Source organism: Salvelinus namaycush, chromosome 4 (assembly GCF_016432855.1).
Source record: "Salvelinus namaycush isolate Seneca chromosome 4, SaNama_1.0, whole genome shotgun sequence".
NCBI classification, from domain to species: Eukaryota; Metazoa; Chordata; class Actinopteri; order Salmoniformes; family Salmonidae; genus Salvelinus; species Salvelinus namaycush.
The window spans coordinates 13,696,685-13,722,602 of NC_052310.1; the positions used below are offsets into that span (position 1 = coordinate 13,696,685).

At 41.7% G+C, this 25,918-nt stretch overlaps 1 protein-coding gene across 2 annotated transcripts in view; it reads right to left on the reverse strand.

Moving 5' to 3' along the window:
- Positions 1-25,918, reverse strand: part of LOC120046179 (zinc transporter ZIP11-like) — a 146,645-nt gene that overhangs the window by 97,731 nt on the left and 22,996 nt on the right. For both annotated transcript variants that reach the window (XM_038991200.1, XM_038991199.1), the window contains exon 4: positions 25,725-25,883. In XM_038991200.1, the coding sequence (XP_038847128.1) occupies positions 25,725-25,883 (159 nt within the window). The remainder of the gene's footprint in view (positions 1-25,724; positions 25,884-25,918) is intronic.

Sequence of the window (25,918 nt, forward strand, 5' to 3'; positions counted from 1 at the left end):
CAATAGTAATAATAATATGCATATTGTACGAGCAAGAATTGAGTACGAGGCAGTTTAATTTGGGGACCAATTTTCACAAAGTTGAAACAGCACCCCCTATACTCTCAAGAGGTTTTAATGACTTGGATAATCGAGGACGCAGATGCAATATCCGTGTGGTGGGTCTCCCAGAAACGCTCAGTTAAATTATTGAAGGAATGGATTCCTGGCTACATACAGATGGATATCAGAGCTTGACATGTAAGCTGGATAGAGCCCATCGCTCTCAAACATCAATATCCGGTAGCAACCAGCGCCCACAACCAAGGGTTATAAATGTTCAACAACTTCACCGACAAGCAGCACGTCATGGACGCGGCCAGACGCATCGGACATGACGGTAGTCAGCGCCAAGGACCAAGGGTCTCATTCTTCAATGACTACTCCACGGTTATACGAAGATGCAAGATGTTTGACAGCTCGACTAAAGAGAATGAAGATGGACTACGCAACGCTGTACCGTGCCACATTGAAGATTATGGACAACGGAACGCCTAAGAAGCTTTATACACGTGAAAATGCTGCTGCATTTATCGACTCTCTCGGGTAAATTACTTTACGCTGCACCTTTGCAGCATTGGATAACTTTATTCAAATCTGGTCATGAAGCAGTTATGTGAGTTTTCAAGTGCTCTTGTTCAGTAACATTATTGTTATTTGTATTATTTTTCTTGCTACAGTAACTGTGACAATAGCTCAGGCTGAGATGTGTGTGAATCTATATTGGTGCCCAGGCTTGATCTTAGGAGGAAGAGCCTCAATATTATTTTTATGATTTTCATATGATGAGGCAATAGAGTGGTTATGCAGACTTAAGAGCCAATATTGGAGAGTTGAAATCCTCCAACTTTGAGTGTTCTTTTTTGGGTGTATTACAGTTTGGGTTCGGGGTTTATATAGTTGGTTTAGGCTCGGTGAGCATGGGGCATTCAATACATGGGGAAAGGTACCACCCTATCATTGCAGTAGGATTCAGTCCGCATATGGGTTGGTCAAAGTGCAATTGCAGGTAACAGACTGTTTACAGTGCCTTCGGAAAATATTCAGACCCTTTGACTTTTTCCACATTTTGTTACGTTACAGCCTTATTGTAACGTTCAAGCCTTACAATACCCCATAATGACAAAGCAAAAACAGGTTTTTAGACATTTTTGCTAATATAAATATATATATATATTTTTTTTAACTGAAATTCCTTATTTACATAAGTATTCAGACCCATTGCTATGAGTCTCGAATTTTAGCTCAAGTGCATCCTGTTTCCATTTATCATCGTTGAGATGTTCCTACAACTTGATTGGAGTCCCCCTAGGGTAAATTCAATTGATTGGGCATCATTTGGAAAGGCACACACCTCTCTATATAAAGTCCCACAGTTGACAGTGCATGTCAGAGCAAAAACCAAGCCATGAGGTCGAAGGAATTGTCCGTAGAGCTCCGAGACAAGATTGTGTCGAGGAACAGATCTGGGGAAGGGTACCAAAAAATGTCTGCAGCAATAAAGAACACAATGGCCTCCATCATTCTTAAATGGAAGAAGTTTGGAACCAGCAAGACTCTTCCTAGAGCTGGCCGTCTGGCCTAAATGAATAATCGGGGGAGAAGAGCCTTGGTCAGGGAGGTGACCAAGAACTCGATGGTCACTCTGACAGAGCTCCAGAGTTCCTCTGTGGAGATGGGAAGACCTTCCAGAAGGACATCCATCTCTGCAGCACTCCAACAATCAGGTCTTTATGGTAGAGCGGCCAGACGGAAGCCACTCCTCTGTAATGTACAACAGCCCGCTTGGAGTTTGCCAAGAGGACTCTGACCATGAAAAACAAGATTCTCTGGTCTGATGTTACCAATGAATGCTAAGCGTCACGTCAGGAGGAAACCTGGCACCATCCCAGCGGTGAAGCATGGTGGTGGCAGCATCATGCCCTGGGGATGTTTTTCAGCGGCAGGGACTGGGAGACGAGTCAGAATCGAGGGAAAGATGAACGGAGCAAAGTAGAGCGATCCTTGATGAAAACCTGCTCCAGAGTGCTCAGGATCTCAGACAGAAGCGAAGGTTCACCTTCCAACAGTACAACAACCAAGACAACGCAGGAATGGCCACTAACAAGTCTCTGAATGTCCTTGAGTGGCCCAGACTTGAACCCGATTGAACATCTCTGGAGAGACCTGAAAATAGCTTTGATGCGACACTCCCCATCCAACCTGAGAGCTTGAGAGGATCTGCAGAGAACTGGAGAAACTCCCCAAATACAGGTGTGCCAAACTTGTAGTGTCATACCCAAGAAGACTCGAGGCTATAATCACTGCCAAAGGTGCTTCAACAATGTACTGAGTAAAGGGTCTGAATAGTTATGTGAATGTGATATTTCAGTTGCAAAAATTTCAAAAAAACTGTTTTTGCTTTGTTAGTATAGGGTATTGTGTGTAGATTGATGAGGGGGAAAAACGATTTAATCAATTTTAGAATAAGGTTGTAACGTAACAAAATGTGGGAAAAGGTCAAGGGGTCTGAATACTTTCCGAATGCAGTGTTTGTACATGGAACATTAGAGGGAGCCATAATCCCATTAAAAGGAAGAAAAAAATTGTTGAAAGAAATTAATTTGGATGACAAGGAGCATCTAAAATTTCAGTAATGGGGGTTTGGGAAAGCGTTTTTCTCATCATTTACATCCAGTAGTAGAGGTGTGGCAATTCTTGTGAAAAATAACCTACCACTTCAGGTGATGAATTGTGTGAAAGATACATTTGGTTGTTATGATATAATGAAGGTAATTTACAAGGGCAAAAAAAATCCATAATGAATATTTACTTCCCGCCTGCCCACCCCCATGAGTTCCTCAAGGTATTACGACACTTCTCAGAATTAAAAACCCAGATAATGCTGTGGTTGGAGGATATTCTAATTGTTTAACCCCCTTATTGACAAGTTCCCAGGAGCATAGCTTCATCCTCTCCTCAAGCTAGGTCGCTTTAAAGCCATTTGTGACCTTTCCCCCTTCCATCCCTCCAACAGAGTTAACCTTTTTCACTGCACACCATAGATGTCAGACTAGAACATATTGCTTTTTATGCACAAGACATCTTTGCAGCCTGTTTTATCTGCTAATATAGGAAGCATAGTCATATCTTATCACGCTGAGGTGATCCTGGGAATAAAACTTCAAAGGGTCACCAAATCCATCAAGACACTGGAGATAGAATACAACCATTATTAAAGACCATACATTTACATCATATTTTATCACGGAGTTCAACATTTTTCTCTAACTCCCAATCAACAGATAACCCCTCGCTACTTTGGGAAACCTGTCAAGTGTACGCCAGGGATTGGATTATGTCCTACTCAGCCACTAAGAAGCTGAATAAAAGTGAAAAGGCGTTAAGAGGGTGACTTGGCAACTAAAGAGAAGGACCACATTAAATATTCCCAATCCTGCCCTGTTAAAGGAAATAGATCAACGGTGAACTCTTTCCTAACACAGGACGCTGAAAATAACATTTGATTTGTCAGGAAAAAGATTTTACAAACATGGCGATTAACCAGGAAAATATTTGGCGTACCTAGGTGAGCAAGATGGCGCCAACCGACATGGCAGCTCTGCTTCTAGCTCCTAAGCAACTTTGCAGTATTTTTTTGGTGTGTTATTTCTTACATTTTAGCCCAGAAGGTTTTTTTGTATTATCACATACAGCCGTAAAAAACATTTTGATATCAAAGTTGGCGGTAACTCACGAGCTTTACGACCAGTAATACGACTTTCTCGAATTGGCTTCTTTGTTTATACCCCCCAGGGCAATTTAACTTATCAAAGACACTGCTCCAAGACGCCGCCAAAACGCCTAGTCCTGCTCAGGAGGCGTGCACACCATCCACCGCTTCAGAGTATATTACTCGCTAATGTTCAGTCTCTGGACAATAAAGTAGACGAGCTCAGGGCAAGGATCTCCATCCAGAGAGGCATCGGGGACTGTAACATACTGTTTCACAGAATCATGGCTCTCTCAGGATATTGAGTCCCCGTCCATACAACCAGCTGGGTTCTCAGTATATGGCGCAGATTAAAGATCTCTCCGGGATGAAGAAAGACGTGGTGTATGTTTCATGATTAACTACTCATGGTGTAATTGTGATAACATACAGAAACACAAGTTATTTTTGTTCACCCGACCGGTTCAGATCACGGTTTTGAGTCACGGGTCAGATCATTTTTGGGATCATCAACAAAAAAAAAAAAAAGGAGACAAATAAAATATAATGAATTGCTTTCCATTTATTCCTTAAAGAAAACTTAAAGCAAATAACTTTTCAATGTTTAAATAAAATCTTAAAATAAAATATTCAATGCTCAATTGTTAAATTAAAGTGCAATATGAGGCATGATACCTTCTTCCTTTGAACAATAGTGAATGAAAAAAAATCCCGTGTCCACATCAAGTACAAAAAGAAAGAAAACAAAGCAGACCTGAGCATATAACTTCAAATTATTTTTCAAAAAGATGAGGATGTCTACATTGTCTGGGGAGAGGACAGACCTCTTTGCAGTCACTATTACCCTGCCGTGGAGAACACACTCTCGCTAGGAACTGAAGTGCCAGGCACAGCCAAGTAGCGTCTTGCCATCATGGCTATGTGAGGGTATTTACACACATTGCTTTTCCACCATGCCAGTGGATCACCATCCACTGGAATGCGCGTGCTGCCTTGTAGGATGCCACCACCTCTTTGATGGTGTTGGCAAACGTCTTGCCTGTGTCCTTGCTCGCAAAGGTCTCCCCAAAAAGCTCCTTCATGGCCAAATTATAATGTGGAGGAGATGCCTCTGTGTCTGCTCCTGTCGGCTCTGTGGTTTGACCTTCCAAAAAAATGATTTAATCTATTAAACTAACTAATTATTTATTTTCATATTTCATAAAACTATTATTGTGGAAAAAACATTTTATAAAAACAATTATTCCAAATCAAAAATGGATGATTCTAATAGCAATAGCATAGGCTAAGATTAGACTGCACTATATTTATTAGTAATTAAGTAATTCACTTTTATTTTTTACCGCTTCAGTGGCCACAAACTCAGTGGTGAGATCACTGTATGTCCTCCGTTGTAGGGCAGGGTCTAGGTGAGACAGGGACTTGAATCTTGGATCCAGTGCAGTAGATCTATGAAGGTAGTCCTGTACATTAGGGGGGTATCTGGGGTTCAGGTCCTCTCTAATGGCAGCCTTGACCTCTCTAGTGATGGTGCTGTCTTCCTCACTTGGGGCCATGGATTGTAGAATCCTTGTTTTCAGAGGTAGATCATGGACACAGACGGTGCAGTTTCAGTGCTCAATAGGGTTGTAACCGTTTTGAGGGGTTTGAGCACCTGGAGGAACTCCTCTGCTGCTTTCACGTCATCATCAGACAAGGTGACGATGTCTTTAGTTTTTTTTCAGGGTCTTGTCTGTCAGTGGAGAATATACAGCTAGCTGCCTGCTGCTCAAGAAAGCGCTCCTACATGTCATAAGTGGATTCCCATCATGTTGTGACATCCTGTATGAGCTTGTGGGTCGGTAGCTGTAACATTTCTTGCTTGGTGTTAAGCACATGAGCGGTTGTTGTGCTTCGGTGGAAAAGGTTAACCACCTTCCTGATTCACCCAAGGAGGCGGTCCATCTGGTTCACTGAGATTCCCCTTTGGCATGCTAAATTGATCACATGTGCAAAGCAAGCTATCTGTGGCCCCAGTCCAGCTTCTATCACTGCATTTACTTGGTTCTTGGCATTATCTGTGGTGATCGGGATATTGCTATTGGGCCTCTCTAGCTTCCACTCTGCTACTAGCAGTACCTGCGCCGGATTTGTGCCTGTGTGACTCTCATAAAGGGGGTGTGTGTTTGTAGCACCGGACTTCAAATCTCCCACTCCTATGTGGTGTAGTGAGCAGTCACAGTCACGTAGCTTTCCGTTGCCCAGGAGGTCCACCCGTCTGTGATGAGGGTAACAGAGGATGTCTTGGATAATTTGTCGCCAATTTTGATATTTTCCTGTTCATCAAGGTCTGGCTCGATCTTCATACTGAAGTGGGTGCACGAGGGGATTTCCTAGCGTGGCTCAAGCACTTACACCATATTTTTAAACCCTTTGTTTTCCACAAGAGTATGGCCTCATGTCTACAGCAATAAACATCCCAATAGATTTGGTGATTGCTTCAGCCCGGTCTGATTCTGCAGCAAAGGGCTACTTAAATGCCGCGGTGAGAAGTTGTCTCTTGGCTGAGTTGGCTCCCGTTGCTGACACACCAGGGTGATGACGCTTTAAAATGTGTGGCCATGCTCAATGTATTTCCATGATCATACGGATTTCTTGTGGCACAATGCCTACACACCGTAATGGTGTTGTCCACCACCCGTATTTGACAGGGAAGCCAAAATGCTCCCATAAATGAGACTTAAATGAAGCAGGAGGCTTTTCCAGTTCTTCAGCTCCTCCGCTAGCCATGGCTGTCACTGCTCTTATTTCTTCTTTGCTTTTTGCAACGCGAGCATCCAGGATTGATTCGTTGGGATTCAACATGCCCCTTTCCAGTTTCAACTGTTCTGCCTGCGGCTATGGAACCCTGACCTGTTCACCAGACGTGCTACCTGTCCCAGACCTGCTGTTTTCAACTCTCTAGAGACTGCAGGAGCGGTAGAAATACTCTTAATGATCGGCTATGAAAAGCCAACTGACATTTACTCCTGAGGTGCTGACTTGCTGCACCCTCGACAACTACTGTGATTATTATTATTTGACCATGCTGGTAATTTATGAACATTTGAACATCTTAGCCATGTTCTGTTATAATCTCCACCCGGCACAGCCAGAAGAGGACTGGCCACCCCTCATAGCCTGGTTCCTCTCTAGGTTTCTTCCTAGGTTTTGGCATTTCTAGGGAGTTTTTCCTAGCCACAGTGCTTCTACACCTGCATTGCTTGCTGTTTGGGGTTTTAGGCTGGGTTTCTGTACAGCACTTTAAGATATCAGCTGATGTAAGAAGGGCTATATAAATACATTTGATTTGATTTAACGTGAACAGTACACACAACTGCTTTAAAAAAAATGATCAAATCAACCTTCAGGCTTCAGAGTAAAACACAGCATCTGTCTTGTCTTTATCTTTTCACTGCAACTCTGCATTGAGATTTAGGGAATTATTACTTTAAGTAATAGCGGCAGTAAAACTGTATTTCACACTATGATGGTTAAACATAGCAATTGATCCGCGTTTCACATGTGTGCCGAACCCAGAGGGGGGTGATCTGTATGGATCACGGTTCAACTACGGTCCATTACACCACTATAAATGACTATCGCCCCGTAGCACTCACTTCTGTCATCATGAAGTGCTTTGAGAGGCTGGTTAAGAATCTTATCACCTCTGCCTTACCTGACACCCTAGACGACGTCAATTTGATTACACTGCACACACAAATAGTCCTACAGCTGCCAAATGCTCTGGGGGGGGGGGGGGGGGGGGGCTTAGATCTTCCCAATAACATTTTATCAGTGGTGTAAACCAATTAAATCATATTTCTGACTGGATCACATATGATGACTCCTCTATTTGGTTAGATAAATCTGTAAAGGGTTACTGCAATAATCCCATTACACTAAATACACTCAAAGCATGGAGGTCAGTTCTACATTTCTTGGGTAGGTCCAAACTAACCTCTGCTCTTACCCCGATTCTTAACAACCCAGATTTTGTACCCGGATTGCTGGATGCTGGCTTTAACATTTGGCTTAATAAGGGCATAGGCAGACTAAATGATGTATTCGTTGATAACATTTTATTGTCATTGGGAGTTTCTCAACCATCTGCTCCAAAGCAGGACTTTTCCTTGCTTTTACAAGTTAGCAATATTTTGAAGAGTACCACCTTGATTGGCAACCCTGATGTGTCTGTTATTGGAATAGTATTTTTTTTCTTCTCACAAAGGAAAATGTATATGTTTATTTTATGATTCTTTAAGGTCCTTTTCTACTGTTGACACACAGGGGGTCAAGCAAGTCTGGGAGAAATAATATTCTGTGACTATTGATGTGGGGGGACATGTGGAGATATGCAAAAACAACATCTATCTGTAATCGTACTAGAGCAATCCAATTAAGAATAATACACAGATTGCATATATCCCCAAATCGCAGACATGCTTTTAGCCCCTCCTCCTCTCCTAAGTGTCTTAAATATAAAATGCACACTAACACATTGTTTATGCTCATGTTCCAAATTACAAAAGGTACTGGTCTAATGTTCTTCAAGAAATTGAAAAATATCCTAGGGGGTCGACCTAGAATTGGTTTCTTTGCTGTTAGGTCTCCCTAGTAGGCATGTTACTTCTGTAGGTAAGAGGAGGCTTTACAACATCCTTACCTTCGCAGCGAGGGAAAAAATGATATTACAGTGGGTTAGTGACAAGGTGCCTTCTATTAAAGATTGGCATAAGATAATATTTGAATGGGTTCCATTGGAATATTTGACTTACACATTACATTCTAAAACAGATCAGTTCCACAAAGTGTGGGAACCTTATTTGAATTACCTAGAACCTGATTTATCAGCTTTTATGCTGCAAGGATTTTCTTAAAATGGTGGTTGTTTACTTATCTCAGGATGACACTGTACAATCCATGTATTGGACCTAATGCCTTTATTTAAACAAGGTTTTGTATCTGCCTGCTCATATTTTTTAATATTTTTTATTCTTATTTTATCTTTGTTACTGTATCTCTTAATGTGGAAGAGAACTGTGAAATTCCAATAAAAATACTATTACGTTTGTTAATAGGATACGTCGGGATTTTGGCTGCACACAGACATAAAAATGATATCCACGAGTTCATCTGACTCTGGTGAAGTAGATAAAGGGCTTCATTGCCAAAATACAGAAGTATCCCTTTAACTTGCACAAGCTGCATTTGAAGTTGCCTCTGATCGGATCCACTGCTAGTTAAACAAAGACTTGTTGGGAAACTGTATCACGCCCGCAACTTTCACGACACGGCAGGGAAATAGGGAAATCATTGCAATCTGTCAACATTAAAATGATCATAAAAAAGTTCATCCTACTGATTATTTGTCTTTTTTTGAAATTACATCGTATTTCCAAGTCACTATAATGCACTTTTGTGAAAATCATAATCAGTGCCAATTGACAACACATTGAGTAGAATGTTCGGTCAGGAGTACATCTTCAAAACAGTATTGTGAATAAAACGGGCAACCCATGAATAGCCTGTCTCAACGGAGAAATGAATAAAAGGTGATCATTACCATCATCTCTCACCACATTATGCAGAGAACTAGGGAGCCACTGAGTTTGTGAGCTGACATTTAAAAAAGGTGGATGACTATTCAGAGGAACAGCGGAAGGAAAAACACAGGCTGGCATGTTGCAGATCACTGGTCCGAGGTGTGATATTCAGTGTGCACAATGAGTTCTGTATACAGCGCATTAATAAACAAAGCCGTCAGCAATGCTGCCGACCGCCACCAACCTGCTGCACGACGGAAGCTTTCCCTTCGTAAGAAAATAATACTCACACCACTGAGATGTAGCATGTACTGTAAGCACGTACACACACATACAAGTATTCATTCACATACATACACAACAACAAAAAACGCTATAGACACAATCTTTGCTCATCTCAATAAATCAAAGCCCTGCACTCTAAGTGAGACCAATGTATTCCTCTTCCTAACCTAAGTCTTACGCTAAAGCAACCCCCTCAAAACAGCAGATGGAACGGAACCGGTCAGCCAATCTCCTCCTTGAAGATCACTATTCTTACGTCACAAACAGCTTTTGTTCGTACCCAGTTTGTCACTAACTGCAGGAATATGATTATTCCTCTAGGTCTCATTCAAAATCGTTGTGTGTTTCTCTCCCTCTCTTCATCTTTCACTCTTAAGATGAGAGAGCCCTTGGTGGCGTCCTTCTCTGTCCTTGTGAGGGGGAAGCTGGGCCGTATACGGGAGGTTCCTGATAGTATCGAGACACACTGAAGGCGATACCTGGGCGCTGGAAGTGGACTGGTGGCGTTTTTTAATGATGGCGGCGCAGGAAAAGGTTGGTTCTAATGCCAGCAGACGGACCATCATTAATGCAGTACATCACATCCTATAACCTGACACACTGCAGGGGGAAAGAGCCACCGCACCAGGCCTGCTGAAGACATCTAAACGCCCCGGGCCAATTAGTTACACCTCTCACTTGGCCTCCGCCTGGAGATGAGCTGGGGGCCGCTACTCACAGACACACACTGGATAAGCCCACTGTGGGTCCATAATGCTTAGAGACAGGGGCCCCGTGGAGACGGCAGCCCAGCTTGGTACAGCCTGGCAAGACAGAGAAAATCAGCTAGCTAGATCCAACGTTCATAATTGCAAATCACTTTGGACCGAAACATGAAGCCATGCCATTAAGTGTGGTATCTCCATACACTATCCATCCCTATGAGATCATTACAAAAGACTCAGTCTAGCGCCCACTCATTAAACATAGATTACAGCCATTCCAGGAACATGGGGCGTAATACTGCCAATGGGAAAACATTACTTATTCAAGAGAATAATAAATCACAGCGACTCCATTCAGATAAGAAATGAATGGTACGGGGGAGGAGGAGGATATGTGGAGCCCCTAACAAGTCATTGATCTAAAGCCCTGGTAATATGGGAGAGAGAAGACAACACAGAGCGCCATGTGTTACACCTTGATCACACCTACAGCGCTATTGCGCAAAATGGTACTCAGCATCAACTGGATATGTGTGCAACGAAAGTTCAACATTCACCTTCTTCTAGCATTTCTGTCAAGCCGTCTACGCATACAGTTTAACATTCCATAAATCCACCATATGCAACACACAGAACGCACTGCAACTACCTCTGCAACACAATGCTAACGCAAATTAATGTACTTCTGGTGTACTGAAATGTAGTGGTGGAAAAAGTACTCAATTGTCATACTTGAGTACAATAGAAAATGACTCAAGAAAGTCACCCAGTAAAATACTACTTGAGTAAAAGTCTAAAAGTATTTGGTTTTAAATATATTTAAGTATCAAAAGTAAATGGAATTGCTAAAATGTACTTAAGTATCAAAAGTAAAAATATAAATAATTTCAAATTCCTTATATTAAACAAACCAGACGGTTTCTTTTTTTCATTGACGCATAGCCACGGGCACACTCCAACTAATTTACAAACAAAGAAATTGTGTTTAGTGAGTCTGCCAGATCAGAGGCAGTAGGGATGACCAGGGATGTTCTCTTGATATGTGTGTGAATTGGACCATTTTCCTGTCAAAATGTAACGAGTACTTTTGGGTGTCAGGGAAAATGTATGGAGTAAAAAGTACATTATTTTCTTTTGGAATGTAGTGAAGTAAAAGTAGGCAAAAATATAAATAGTAAAGTACAGATACCAAAAAAAACTACTTAAGTAGTACTTTACACCACTGCTGAAATGTAATGACGCTGTCGGTGTGATCGAGGCGTTACAGCGCCAATTCAAGAATTTTGGTTAGAAGGAAAACCAATTGCTCGTTTGTTGCATTGTTGCCATTCTCTACAGCAGATATCCCAGGGTATCTGCAGCTTCCATTAAGTTTCATTTATGACCTTTTTAATGCCACTTGAAATGCCATTTAATAGCAATTTTGAGGCCTGCGCGCACCACACACCTGCAAATTTTACCCTCGGGAAATGAGCCCATGTTGGCAAAAAGGAATATTTTTAAGGATGGCTCTTTCAAAGGCTATAGCCTACATGGCTCATATTATCAGGCAGGTGTGCCATTTTAGCAATGAGCATTCGCCTGGAGCCTAACGGACGTAGTAGCATAGTGGCTAGGCTACAGAAAACTGTAGCATGGGTTGCCCATCTGCATTTGTTTAGGCTACTCCAATGGGCTAATCATTGGCTAGATCACAAACTCTAAGCGTTCAGAATTTTGGCTTTGATACCAATACCAACTATAATCATACTCAATACCATAACGATACCACTGTGAAAAAAATGCCCTAAAGTAAAACATACAACGCTGTTACTGTATAAAAACACGTGGTCAACTCGCCATCTGGAGAGGTAGGCCACAGGGTGTGCAGGCTTTTCAATCAGCACTGCCACATCAGCTTAACAAGGTCCTGGTGAGCAGCTGATTTGTAGAATCTGTTGTTTCCATTGATCATCATTGAGATGTTTCTACAACTTGATTGGAGTCCACCTGTGCTCAATTCAATTGATTGGACATGATTTGGAAAGGCACACACCTGTCTATATAAGATCCCACAGTTGACAGTGCATGTCAGAGGAAAAACCAAGACATGAGGTCGAAGGAATTGTCCGTAGAGCTCCGAGACAGGATTGTGTCGAGGCACACATCTAGGGAAGGGTACAGTGAACCCTGATACTGGGAGTGCAGGCTTTTTATCCAACCCTGCATAACACACCAGAGTCCGCTTATCAAGAACCTAATTTTTGTTTTACAATGTGGTGTGTTTGAGCAGGGCTGGAGCAAAAGCCTGCACCCCCGATAGGGTTGTGCCACCCTGCAACATTGCAATTACAACCAAATACTTTTTATGTCTTTATAAAATAATTCCCTCATTCAATAAACCAGGGATCAAATGCCTAAGGTGGGTGAGATAGCTAACTAAGATGTTTATCTATTTGTAAGGTTAAAATATTCCGTGTACAGTATAAGAGTTACTTGTCAATTAGGCTATTCTAAGATCATTTCTAAACTTGGTCAAAAATACATGGCTAGTATTGAATAGAGGATAATCCTAGACAATTTTGAGCGCTTGAGACACGGTTTTACAACCGGAGCATGCAACTGCGCACATTGCATTTTGTAGCTCTGTGTCTCTGCTTTTATCCAATGTAAAAAACACCATTTCAAATTTTGCTACATAAGTCCGAATCAAGGCGGTCGGTCACATTTTACCTGCTGCACAATTGTCTCTCCTCTCACTCTCCTCTGGCAACGGCCCACACGCAAGTGATGCACACACCATAACTTTTCCAGGATTTTCATTGCTGACCAAAAATGTGCTATAACTGGGCAAATAACTCAAAAGCAATTATTATCAACAAATGTGCAAACCCGGCTAGGCTCACTTTGATCTCAAAAAACACATCTCGCGACTGCATGATTGAAAGGCCTGTCAATGCCGGCCTACAATTATTATACTCTGACGCGCTCTACAGAGATTGGGAGGACAGTACGCAAAACATTGCGTCGGAGGGACACTTTGATTAAATTCTGATTGGATTGGCCTGATTTTTTGCGTGATTTTTTTTTGCTTGTCCATTCAGACAACTTAAATCTATATACTGCACGTCCAATAATTTTGTTGTTGAGCCCTGGCCTCAAGTATTATTTGATGTTTTTTTCTTTTTTTGTAACAATTAAGCAGCGGCACAATGTAATGGAAACCCTGTAGTCATCGCAATCGCATTTTTTAAGACCTTTGAAAATTGAATTCAACACATTTTAAGACTTAAGGCCTTTAAATCAGATAAACTAAAGTAAGACTTTTTAAGGACACCCCATATCCGCATCTAAGTGCGTGTGTGTGTGTGTGTGTGTGTCAGTGTTTCACAGCAGTAATGAGTGGTGTGTGTAAACTGGGCTAAGAGTGGAGCGAGATATGAGAAAATGAAAGCTTTCATTAACGATTCTCCCTGGTAAATAAGGCTTTACAAAAGAGCCTAGAGAGAAAAAGGTTAACAACCACGGCTCTTAGCGAACGTCTAAGGTAGACAGTTGAGTGTGCCATATCACTAAACACACCTATTCACCCCATCATCATCACTAACAGCCTAGACACATTACGATTAGACTCAACAACGTCAGTTATTACATGGACCTTCAAAACAGAAAAACCTTTTTCTCTCTCTGCCAAAGCACGTTCCAAAATAATAAAAATATTTCAAATGTCACTACGTGCAAATAGTTAAGTACAAGAGGGAAAATAAATAATCATAAAAATGGGTTGTATTTACAATGGTGTTGGTTCTTCACTACTGTGATGGAATATCAAAATTGGGTTTGTCATCTTACATGAAACTTGGTATAGAGGAGACCCTCTAGGTTACAGAGACCTGGTAGTCCCATCAATCAAACTACCAGGTGTGAAACAGGGAAGAGACTCAGGGGTATGCTAATTTGGTAAGAGCATAACTAACTCACTCCAGTATATTAATCAAAACAGGAACATTTTACATTTGGCTAGAAATTCAAAAGGAAATTATTTAGACAGAGAAACATTTCCTTATGTGTTCCACCTACAGTTGAAATTGGACGTTTACATACACTTAGGTTGGAGTCATTAAAACTTATTTTTCAACCACTCCACAAATTTCTTGTTAACAAACTATAGTTTTGGCAAGTCGGTTAGGACATCTACTTTGTGCATGACACAAGTCATTTTTCCAACAATTGTTTACAGACAGACAGTGGGTCAGACGTTTACATACACTAAGTTGACTGTGTCTTTAAACAGCTTGGAAAATTCCAGAAAATGATGTCATGGCTTTAGAAGCTTCTGATAGGCTAATTGACATCATTTGAGTCAATTGGAGGTGTACCTGTGGATGTATTTCAAGGCCTACCTTCAAACTCAGTACCTCTTTGCTTGACATCATGGGAAAATCAAAAGAAATCAGCCAAGACCACAGAAAAACAATTGTAGACCTCCACAAGTCTGGTTCACCCTTGGGAGCAATTTCCAAATGCCTGAAGGTACCACGTTCATCTGTACAAACAATAGCATGCAAATAAAACACCATGGGACCGCACAGGAAGGAGACGCGTTCTGTCTCCTAGAGATTAACTTACTTTTGGTGCGAAAAGTGCAAATCAATCCCAGAACAACAACAAAGGACCTTGTGAAGATGCCGGAGGAAACAGATACAAACGTATCTATATCCACAGTAAAACGAGTCCTATATCGACATAACCTGAAAGGCCGCTCAGCAAGGAAGAAGCCATAAAAAAGCCAGACTACAATTTGCAACTGCACATGGGGGCAAAGATCGTACTTTTTGGAAAAATGTCCTCTGGTCTGATGAAACAAAAATAGAACTGTTTGGCCAAAATGACCATCGTTATGTTTGGAGAAAAAAGGGGGAGGCTTGCAAGCCGAAGAACACCATCCCAACCGTGAAGCACGGGGGTGGCAGCATCATGTCGTGGGGGTTCTTTGCTGCAGGAGGGTACTTCACAAAATAGATGGCTTCATGAGGAATGAAAATTATGTGGATATATTGAAGCAACATCTCAAGACATCAGCCAGGAAGTTGAAACTTGGTCGCAAATGGGTCTTCCAAATGGACAATTGCTTAAGGACAAAAAAGGCCGACAAACCTGACTCAGTTACACTAGCTCTGTCAGGAGGAATGGGCCAAAATTCACCCAACTTATTGTGGGAAGCTTGTGGGAAGCTTGTGGAAGGCTACCCGAAACGTTTGACCCAAGTTAAACAATTTAAAGGCAATGCTACCAAATACTAATTGAGTGTATGTAAACTTCTGACCCACTGGGGATGTGATGAAAGAAATAAAAGCTGAAATAAATCATTCTCTCTACTATTATTCTGACATTTCACATTCTTAAAATAAAGTGGTGATCCTAACTGACCTAAGACAGGGAATTTTTACTAGGATTACATGTCAGGAATTGTGAAAAACTGAGTTTAAATGTATTTGGATAAGGTGTATGTAAACTTCTGACTTCAACACTATATATCCCCCCACTAGAATCCCATACTTTCATGAAGATGGCTTCTCCATCCTGGAAGGGGAAATCAATCATGTCCAGGCCCAAGGCCAGGCCCAAGGAAAACCCTTTTGCAATTATGTTTGCACAGCTGAAAACTGTTGATCTGATTAAAGAAGCAATAAAACTGGCCTTTAGACTAGTTGAGTATCTGGAGCATCAGCATTTGTGGGTTTTTAAACTCAACTAGTCTAAAGGCGGACAGTTTTATTGCTTCTTTAATCAGATCAACAGTTTTCAGCTGTGCAAACATAATTGCAAAAGGGTTTTCTAATGATCAATTAGCCTTTTAAAATTATAAACTTGGATTACCTGACACAACGTGCCATTGGAACACAGGAGTGATGGTTGCTGATAAATGGGGCTCTGTACGCCTATGTAGATATTCATAAAAAATCTGCCGTTTCCAGATACAAAAGTCATTTACAACGTCTACACTGATTTCTGATCAATTTGAAGTTACTTTAATGGACAAAAAATATGCTTTTCTTTTAAAAACCAGGAAATTTCTAAGTGAGCCTAAACCTTTGAACGGTAGTGTATCTTGAAGAGGGTGGGACTTAAGCTGCATCCGTGTCTCACCCCACGACCCTGTGGAAAGAAATGTGTGTTTTTTGCCAATTTTACCCACACACTTGTTGCTCGTGTGCATGGATTTTATAATGTTGTATGCTTTTTCCCCCAACACCACTTTCCTTCAAATTTGTATAGCAGACCCTCATGCCAAATTGATTCAAAAGCTTTTTTGAAATCAACAAAGCACAAGAAGACTTTGCTGTTGTTTTGGTTTGTTTGTTAGTCAAATAGGGTGTGCTAATTTGACATTTGCTCAGTACATTATCTTCACTGAGGAAATGTATGAGTCTGCTGTTAATTCTCCCTCTCCCTCCCCCTCTCCCTGTTCCCCCAAAGTGTCTGCAATTCTCACCCATGGCTGCACAAACAACAGAATTAAACACCATGCCTATTGGCCACAGTATGAAAAAGCTGCTGAGACAGATAGGCAGGCAGACCTGCCATCACCCCTGCTGTCATTCCAAGTGACCCGGCCCTTTGATGGAGTCAGATGGGAGAACTCATTAAGTCCTTTAGGGGTGGACAGGGAAGCAAGCACTGCCTGCTGTGTTAAAACAGGCTGATTAATTCAGGTCATAGTTTAGTAATGAGGTCAGTTTTACCATTTCATGAAATGAATAAAGCCTATCTAGCCTCCACAAACAAACCTGTTGAAATATCCCTATTATATTACAGGCTATCCAAGCAACACCTCATCTCACGGTATCCCCATCACAATAATTAGCACTATAGTCATCCTACTCCTCTCAAAAATCACATTCTCTTGTTAGGATTGTCTTCTGAAACGGACAATTCTTACTCTGAGGGTTCTGTAACCACGGTAACCCGCTGTGTCCCTCTCGGAGGTTGTGGCTGGAACCGGGCCCACCCGTAGCTCTGCTGAGAGCCTGCCTCCTCACCAGGAGTCCTGCAGAGCTGAGAGCCTTGGTATTTCAGAACATAAGGATGTTTGTTATAGACCTAATGGCCACACCTGCCACGTATGACTATATGCTAGGGCCCACAAGAGTGATGTATACATTTCATTTTTAATATGACAACTAGGCTAACAAAGCAAGTTATGCTTGTTTCATTCAGATGTTACTTATTCATCTTTATCTTTAGGTTCCGTGGTTGCCAACCTTGGGTTATTTACTCCTGCTAATTTAATATTGAATTGTTTTTGTGTGTACACATTTTACTTGAAACTTAATGTGGCTTATCAAGTCTAGATTGTAAATATCCTGAAATCCTATCCTGAAAACACTAAACTGGACAATTAAACCAACTTCATCAACCTGCTTCAGTATCCCAGAGCTACTCACTGACATTCTTAGGAAGTTTTCAAAAGATGCGGACACCCATTACTTTGGACTTGCCAGAGGATGCCAGAGGACGCCGGGGGAGACGCCGGAGAAGACGCCGGAGAAGACGCCGGAGAGGGAAGCGAGCAGGTCGTAACTCCCGGGATATTCAAACTAGTGTTGGAAATAAACTCTCCTCTGAGTGCCCATGAACTTTAAACAATGCACTCAAGCAAAACTTTATTTTATTTTATTTTTTATTTTTTTTAGGGGTGGATCAGCTTAATATTGCGGAAAGAATGTTGCTTCCAATGTAATTGTCTGCATCATTTCCAATCCCCCATATTTTTTTGGGTAAATATATATATCCATACACGTATGCATACATATACACATATATACATACACATACCTATATAGACATACATACTTTTTTAAAGAGTATACCTTTATTATTATTCCCCGCAAACCCTACCACCGATCCCCCAATTGGAGTAAACTGATAAACATTTCTGTTTTTACCTTCAATTTATACACATTTTACAGACACAGTCTACTTTATAATAGTTCTCTCTTGTTTGTTCTTAGTCCTTCCTCTATTTCTGTTGTCCATCCAGTTTGATTTCCACTTGTAACTGTGCTATTTCACAAAGGCTCCGCACCTATACACATTTCACAGATCCCGTATGCCCTACATTGTTTATCTTGTTATTAGTCCCACCCTTCAGCTCCACTCAACCCTTCCCATCTATCTTCCAACATCATCCATTTCGGATTTTTATTTGCCATATATTTTTCAACTGTGCTGTGATGCTTCACAAAAGATTTGAATCTTCCTATTCTCATAGCTTCCACGGATTGTAAATTAAAAATAAACATTTTTGCTAAAATAATTATTATATTATTGATTGATTGACTATGGCTTTTCAAATCCCCCAGTATTGCTATCTGTAGCGTTAGTTCTACGCAAATGTTGCAATTCTTCAACCATTCCTGGACCTGTGACCAAAAACGAGCTACATACGGACAATACCAAAATAAATGATCTAATGACTCTGCCTCCTCACAGCAGAATCTGCAGAGCTGGGAAGATTGTATATATATATAACATTCTATTAGTTGCAAGAATTTTGTACAATAATTTAAATAGAAAAATTCGAAGTTTTGAATCCGGCGTTGTTTTGCGTATCAATTCATAAACCATGTGCCATGGAATGGGTACATCGAAAATCTCTTCCCAACTATTTTGCAATTTATATGGCACAGCTGTCAGTTTTTTGGTCCTTAAATTAAATTGGTATATGTTTTTATTTATCACACTTTTCTTTAACCATTTATGTTCTTTAATATAGGGCCGACATACAAGTTCCTTACTTTTTTCCCCTTCTACTTGCCTCTTCCATTTTTGTGGTAATGCTGCAATTAATTGGTTGTAATTTTGGGTAGAGCAGACATTTCCATATGTCTGTGTTAGCTGCATGTGTGACATTACTCCACCAGTCCTATTTATGATATCATTCACAAAAATTATACCTTTTTTAAACATTTCTTCGATAAATACAGTTTTTTTATCAATTACTATATTTGAATTTAACCACAATATTTGTTGTACTATTTGTTCCGTCCTTTCAGGTGGATTAAACTGAAATTGCAACCAACTTTCTAAGGCTTGTTTAAAAAATAAAGATATTTTGGAGATTATTTCCTTTTCAAACAACCGAAAGTGAGCAGGTGTAATCTGAATAAAGGGAAAAAGGCCCTTCTTGAACATAGGATGAGACATTCGTACCAATCTACTAGAGAACCAGTTTGGATTTAAGTATAACTTTTGTATGACTGATGCCTTTAGTGAGAGGTCTAATGATTTAATATTTAATAATTTCTGCCCTCCGAATTCATATTCGTTATATAAATAGGCCCTTTTAATTTTATCTGGCTTGCCGTTCCAAATAAAATTGAATATTTTTTGTTCATATAATTTAAAAAGCAGGTCACTAGGTGTAGGCAAAACCATAAGCAAATAGGTAAACTGTGATATGATTAAAGAGTTAATCAGGGTGATTTTCCCACAAATAGACAGGTATTTTCCTTTCCATGGTAGCAAGATCTTATCTATTTTTGCTAACTTTCTATAAAAATTTATTGGAGTGAGATCATTTCTTTCTTTTGGGATTTGTATACCGAGTATGTCCACATCTCCGTCAGACCATTTAATTGGTAAACTACATGGCAATGTAAAATGTGTATTTTTTAGTGATCCAATACGTAATATGGTACATTTATCATAATTTGGTTTTAATCCAGAGAGGATAGCAAATGTATCTAGATCCTCTAAGAGGCCGTGGAGAGACTCTAGTTGTGGTTTTAAAAGAAAACATGAATCATCAGCGTACAATGACACCTTAGTTTTTAGGCCCTGGATTTCTAATCCCTTAATATTAATGTTTGATCTAATTTTAACAGCTAACATTTCGATGGCAATAATAAATAGATATGCCGATAGTGGACAACCTTGTTTTACTCCTCTAGATAGTTTAAAACTTTCTGAGATGTAGCCATTATTTACTATTTTACACCTAGGGTTACTATACATAATTTTAACCCATTTTATAAGAGATTCCCCAAAATTGAAATATTCTAGGCATTTATATATAAACTCCAGTCGTACTTTATCAAAAGCCTTTTCAAAATCAGCTATGAAAACCAGGCCTGGTGTCCCGGATATTTCATAGTGTTCTATTGTTTCCAGTACTTGCCTTATATTATCTCCAATGTATCGTCCATGTAAAAAACCTGTCTGATTAGGATGAATAATATCTGACAAAACTTTTTTTATTCTATGCGCCAAGCATTTTGCTAGGATTTTTGCATCACAACACTGAAGTGTAAGAGGTCTCCAATTTTTTAAATGGACTGGATCTTTATATATACCACTTGGGTCCTGTTTCAGTAATAATGATATCACACCTTCTTGTTGCGTGTCTGATAATCTATCATTTATATAGGAGTGGTTAAAACAAGCTAATAATGGTCCTTTGAGTATATCAAAAAAAAAAATGTATACTTCCACTGGTATGCCATCCAGTCCTGGAGTTTTCCCATCCTTAAAGGCCCCAATTGCCTCAAGTAGTTCCTCCTCTGTAATTAGGCCTTTACATGAGTCTTTCTGTACAGATGTTAATTTTACATTATTATTAGGGAAAAAATCCATACAATTAGTTTCAGTTAGTGGAGATGGAGGAGCCTGAAACGAAAACATATTCTTAAAGTACTTTACTTCCTCTTTCAAAATATCATTTGGTGAATCATGCGTGACTCCATCATTTGTAACAAGTTTTAATACGTTTTTTTTGGTAGCATTTCTATATTGAAGATTGAAAAAGAATTTGGTGCATTTTTCCCCATATTCCATCCAGTTCGCTTTATTTTTATAATATATTACACTGGATCTTTCTTGAATAAGTTCCTCCATTTCTTTTTGTTCACTCAAGCAAAACTTAATTCACATCCAGACCACCACCCACAAGAACCCAGGACAATTTACCAAGCTAACACCCCCACCACCACTACTAAACAAACTAGATGAGTTGCAAGCAACCTTGTTCATTAAAGTTGATATCGCTGCAATTTCTGAATCCTGGTTCTCCCAGATCACCCAGAGAACGCACTCAGAATCATAAACAAGAGCCAAAAAAAACAGAAGCAGAAGCAAGAAGTATAGAACACACCTTATGCGACATTCAAGACTACTGCCTTCTATAGCACATTGACCTCTGTGTGTAACGATCACGTCCCTGTCCTAACTGTGAATATGCACCCTACTGACAAACCGTGGACGACAGCTGATATCGAGAACATGACCACTCGTCGTCAAAAGGAATATAGGCATGGAAAGAATTCTACACTTTCCAGATTCTACAGGAACAAAGTTCAAAAAACCATATTCTAACCAGACTGCTCATCTTAAAAAAAGAAAACCCAAAACAGTGGCACAGACAAACAGGTGGCTGGAATGAAAAAAGGACCCTCTCTAAAATCAATATTACTGGCTATGGTCAAAACAACAAAGTTGAGACCTCCAGGGTGGCGCAGTGGTCTAGGGCACTGCATCGCAGTGCTAACTGCGCCACCAGAGTCTCTGGGTTCGCGCCCAGGCTCTGTCGCAGTCGGCCGCGACCGGGAGGTCCGTGGGGCGACGCACAATTGGGCTAGCGTCGTCCGGGTTAGGGAGGGTTTGGCCGGTAGGGATATCCTTGTCTCATCGCGCTCCAGCGACTCCTGTGGCGGGCCGGGCGCAGTGCGCGCTAACCAAGGGGGCCAGGTGCACGGTGTTTCCTCCGACACATTGGTGCGGCTGGCTTCCGGGTTGGAGGCGCGCTGTGTTAAGAAGCAGTGCGGCTTGGTTGGGTTGTGCTTCGGAGGACGCATGGCTTTCGACCTTCGTCTCTCCCGAGCCCGTACGGGAGTTGTAGCGATGAGACAAGATAGTAATTACTAGCGATTGGATACCACGAAAATTGGGGAGAAAAGGGGATAAAATTAAAATTAAAATAAAAAATAATAAGTTGGAATAGCAAATTAAATTAAAACAACCGGATCACTCAGGTCAGCCAATCACTAACCCCTGTGGACACAACAACCCTATCAGCCTTCCTCCCTATCCCGCAGCCTCTCCCGGAACTCAAACCCAGGGAGGTGTATGACAAGCCGCGTGTGGTAAAAATCAACAAAGCCACCAGCCCCGACGGCGTGCCACAGCGGATCCTACAAGAATTCGCATGCAACGTCTGCGACATCCTCAATTCTTCATTCCCGCAAGGTGAATTCCCCTCCCAGTGGAAAGAAGCCACGGTCCTGCCCATCCCCAAGACCCACCCCCCGTCGGTCAACTAGCTACGGCCAATATCCCGGACACCACAACTACCAAAATTGCTGAGAGCGTCGCTGCCACCTGGATGAAGGAAGACATAACACCCAACATAGACCCCAGACAGTTTGGAAGCAGACCAGAAAGATCATCTTCCCACACACTTGTTACCCTCCTGGACTGTTTATACAAGCCATCAGACATCCCATCCCCCATAACCACCCTCACTTTTCCAAGGCATTTGACAAAAAATATATATATTTTTTTTAAATTAAAAATAAATTATAAAATCGACCACACCGTCACCATTGAATGCCTAATCCAACGGTGTCAGACCTGCCCTCAAAGCAGCCAACAACAGGTACGCTACCAAGACAGCCTCTCAGACTGGCGGGCGGTGTGGCTCAAGGAACGCCTCTCTCATCTTCCTTGCGGTCATAGACAGTGCAGCCCGGGATGTTGACAATAGGTGGCAATATGTTGACGATCTAAATCTGGTGCACACGTGTACAACAGGAAACATCAGCACACCGCAGCAGGCCCTGAACAACTTTGACACGTGGGTTCATGTAAGCAGAATGTTACTGAACCCTGCCTCTCCGGATCGAGGGCCAGAATCTCAAAGTGTGTGATAGTGTGAATATTTTAGGGGTAATTGTACAGGAGGACTTGCAATGAGGTGAGCAGGTTGTTACTATGGTAACCAAGAGCAACATAAAACTTTTCTCATTCGCTGCGGATGAGCATTTACACCAGCTACATACGCCCCACCCTGGAGAATTCCGCTCCTGCATGGCACAGCTCACTGACCCAGGCCCAGTCTGATGACCTGGAGCATATTCAGAAGAGAGCATATCGCACCCTCCTAGGAGAATAATCCAGTTATATTGAGGCACTTCAGACCCTGTCCCTACCCTGGCTGCATGAAAGACCAGACACAACTCTGCATTGACTTCGCTGTCAGCCTCCTAAAATCTCAATTCAGAGACTGGCTACCCCCTGACTCGAATCAAAGCGACAGGCAAGGACATCGCAGCCAAAACAAACTGACCATGACAAAGTGTAGAACTGAACGGTACATGAAGTCACCAATCCCACATTTCTGCTCATTGATTAATGAGTCACTTTAAGACTACAGGACATTATAGATTGACATTTGTTTTACTCTTATTTTTTTTATTGTGTTGCTCTTATCCATTAATATGTTGTATGCTCATGGATTTCAGTTTGTATTGACTGCTATGAGTGTAAAAAGTTTAATTAAAAAGTTGGTTAAGATCTCAATTCTCCTTTCAAATAAATGACCAGATAAATGTGTTGCAAGAGAAAGGAGAAGCTTTCAGTGGTCTCTAGGTGTAGTCATGGGTATTCATCAAAAACTGGGGCATAAATATTCTGAAAGGCAACACTGACGGTGATCAACAGGGTGCTATCGTAAATACGGGCAACAATGACTTGGCCTAAACATTCTGACCATTCATTTCAAAAGAGACAGGCACCCGAGAGACGGCAAACATGGAAGATGTAATCTGTTTGAGGGGCTGAACATGTTGGCATTGTTACACTCAGCCCTTTGCTGTGGATGGGAACTAATGTTATCTCCCATGATGCAACACTCCCATTATGAGGGGCAAAATCCTGTGACCCGATTTGTAACTTGTGCACAGCTGTGGTTGCCATGGATACCACTAGACGTGGGGTAATTAGTGTGCTTATTACACAGGTGTGATAAGAAGCTAACATCATAGAAACTCCAGTCAACCCAGCTACCTGGCTGGATAGCTTAATCAAGTCTAGAAGGATGTTCTTTTAGGGAGGTGAGGTGTGCAGAGGTGAGCAGATGTGCAATGCACAACATAGCCTGAGAAAAAGATGCAGGCCTAGCTATTGTTTGACCAGGCCCAGTTAAGTCAGTAGCATCTCCCTGACAAAGAGCTTGCCTTCAGATACTGAGATACTGTGCCTGGTCCTATGACACTTAATCCTGCAACAGCTTGCTCCACCGTCACCCAACCTCCTGACGTTTGTTTCTCCTTATCCTAGAGACGCTGCTGGCACGCAAAAGACCGGGACTAGGGAAACTGTAGCTTTGATCGGGGAGAGAAAGCGAGAGAGATAGATGCAAAGAGTTCCAGGAACAGGGCAGCGCTTATCACCAGGTTGAAGGGGTTCAGTAGGGGGTTGACAGACTCGGATGCTGCTGCTGCTAGGCTAGCACTGCCTTCTCTAGTGTTCTGCTCTTGCCTCTCTCATTCAGGGCCCAGTGTTTGCTTAGGAGCCAGTAAAAGTGACACCAGCAGCTGTCCAAACAGCCCGGTCCGACCACCAATGGGGGCACCCTGTGTCCCCGCCAAGACCCCCACATCTCCCCCTCCCCATTTCTACGCTGCTCTGTCCTCCCACTGTCCACACTGGGGAAACCAGAGGAGGAGGAGCAGAAGGTAGAGGAGGTAGAGAAAAAGGAGGAGGAGCAGGAGGGGGAGGAAGCGGATGAGGAGGAAGGGGGGAAGGAGAAGATGGTGAGAACCACTGTAATGATTTGTGATTATGTCTAATCACTGTGGAAGAATATGGGGTGTTAGGATGAAGTTTAACAAATAGCCTACTTTCAGTTTAGCTTACATTAATTGACCACCAACTGCAAACGTAACCTTGAGCCCAATTTGGGCTCATTGCAACATCCCATTTTTGATAAATTGATCAGTGGTACTCCCACTGAGCTAGTGCAGAACAGAAACCACTGTATTTAACAGCATCATAACCTAATTTCCCATCTAAATGGGAGCATCCACTGCCATGTAAAAAATAGGTTGTTGTGACTTGGTGAAGCAGAAAACCTGTAATTGCCTGAGTTATTACACTTAACGGGCTTCAAACCACTCTCTCACGGCACTACTGTCTGGAAGGACCAGGCCAGCAAATTGTGGCTTATAACTTAACTTACCCTCTCTCCCTCCATCCCTTATCCTGTACCGCCTATACCACATTTCCAACAGTTAGGCCTATATTACCTGTGGTTTATGCACAATTTAAACAGTGTATTGAGGCCAACTTTTTAGGCTATTGTGTTTGGCATGGCATGTCAGAGTGCTATGTATGTGTGAAGAAATTTCCTCTCCGGGAGGCTGCAGCAGCAGCAGGACTCACCAGAGCAGGCATCATGAGGTCAGCCAGGTACACGAAGGCCGCTCCCAGGGCGAAGCCCACCGCCACGGGGACGAACGCAAATGAGCCGTACTTCCCCGAATCCTCCGCCATGTCTATGGCCGGAGCCAGCAACGACCAATAGGACGCGGCCAACATCACCTGAGGGAGAAGCAAAAAGGAAGCCACAGTTAGTG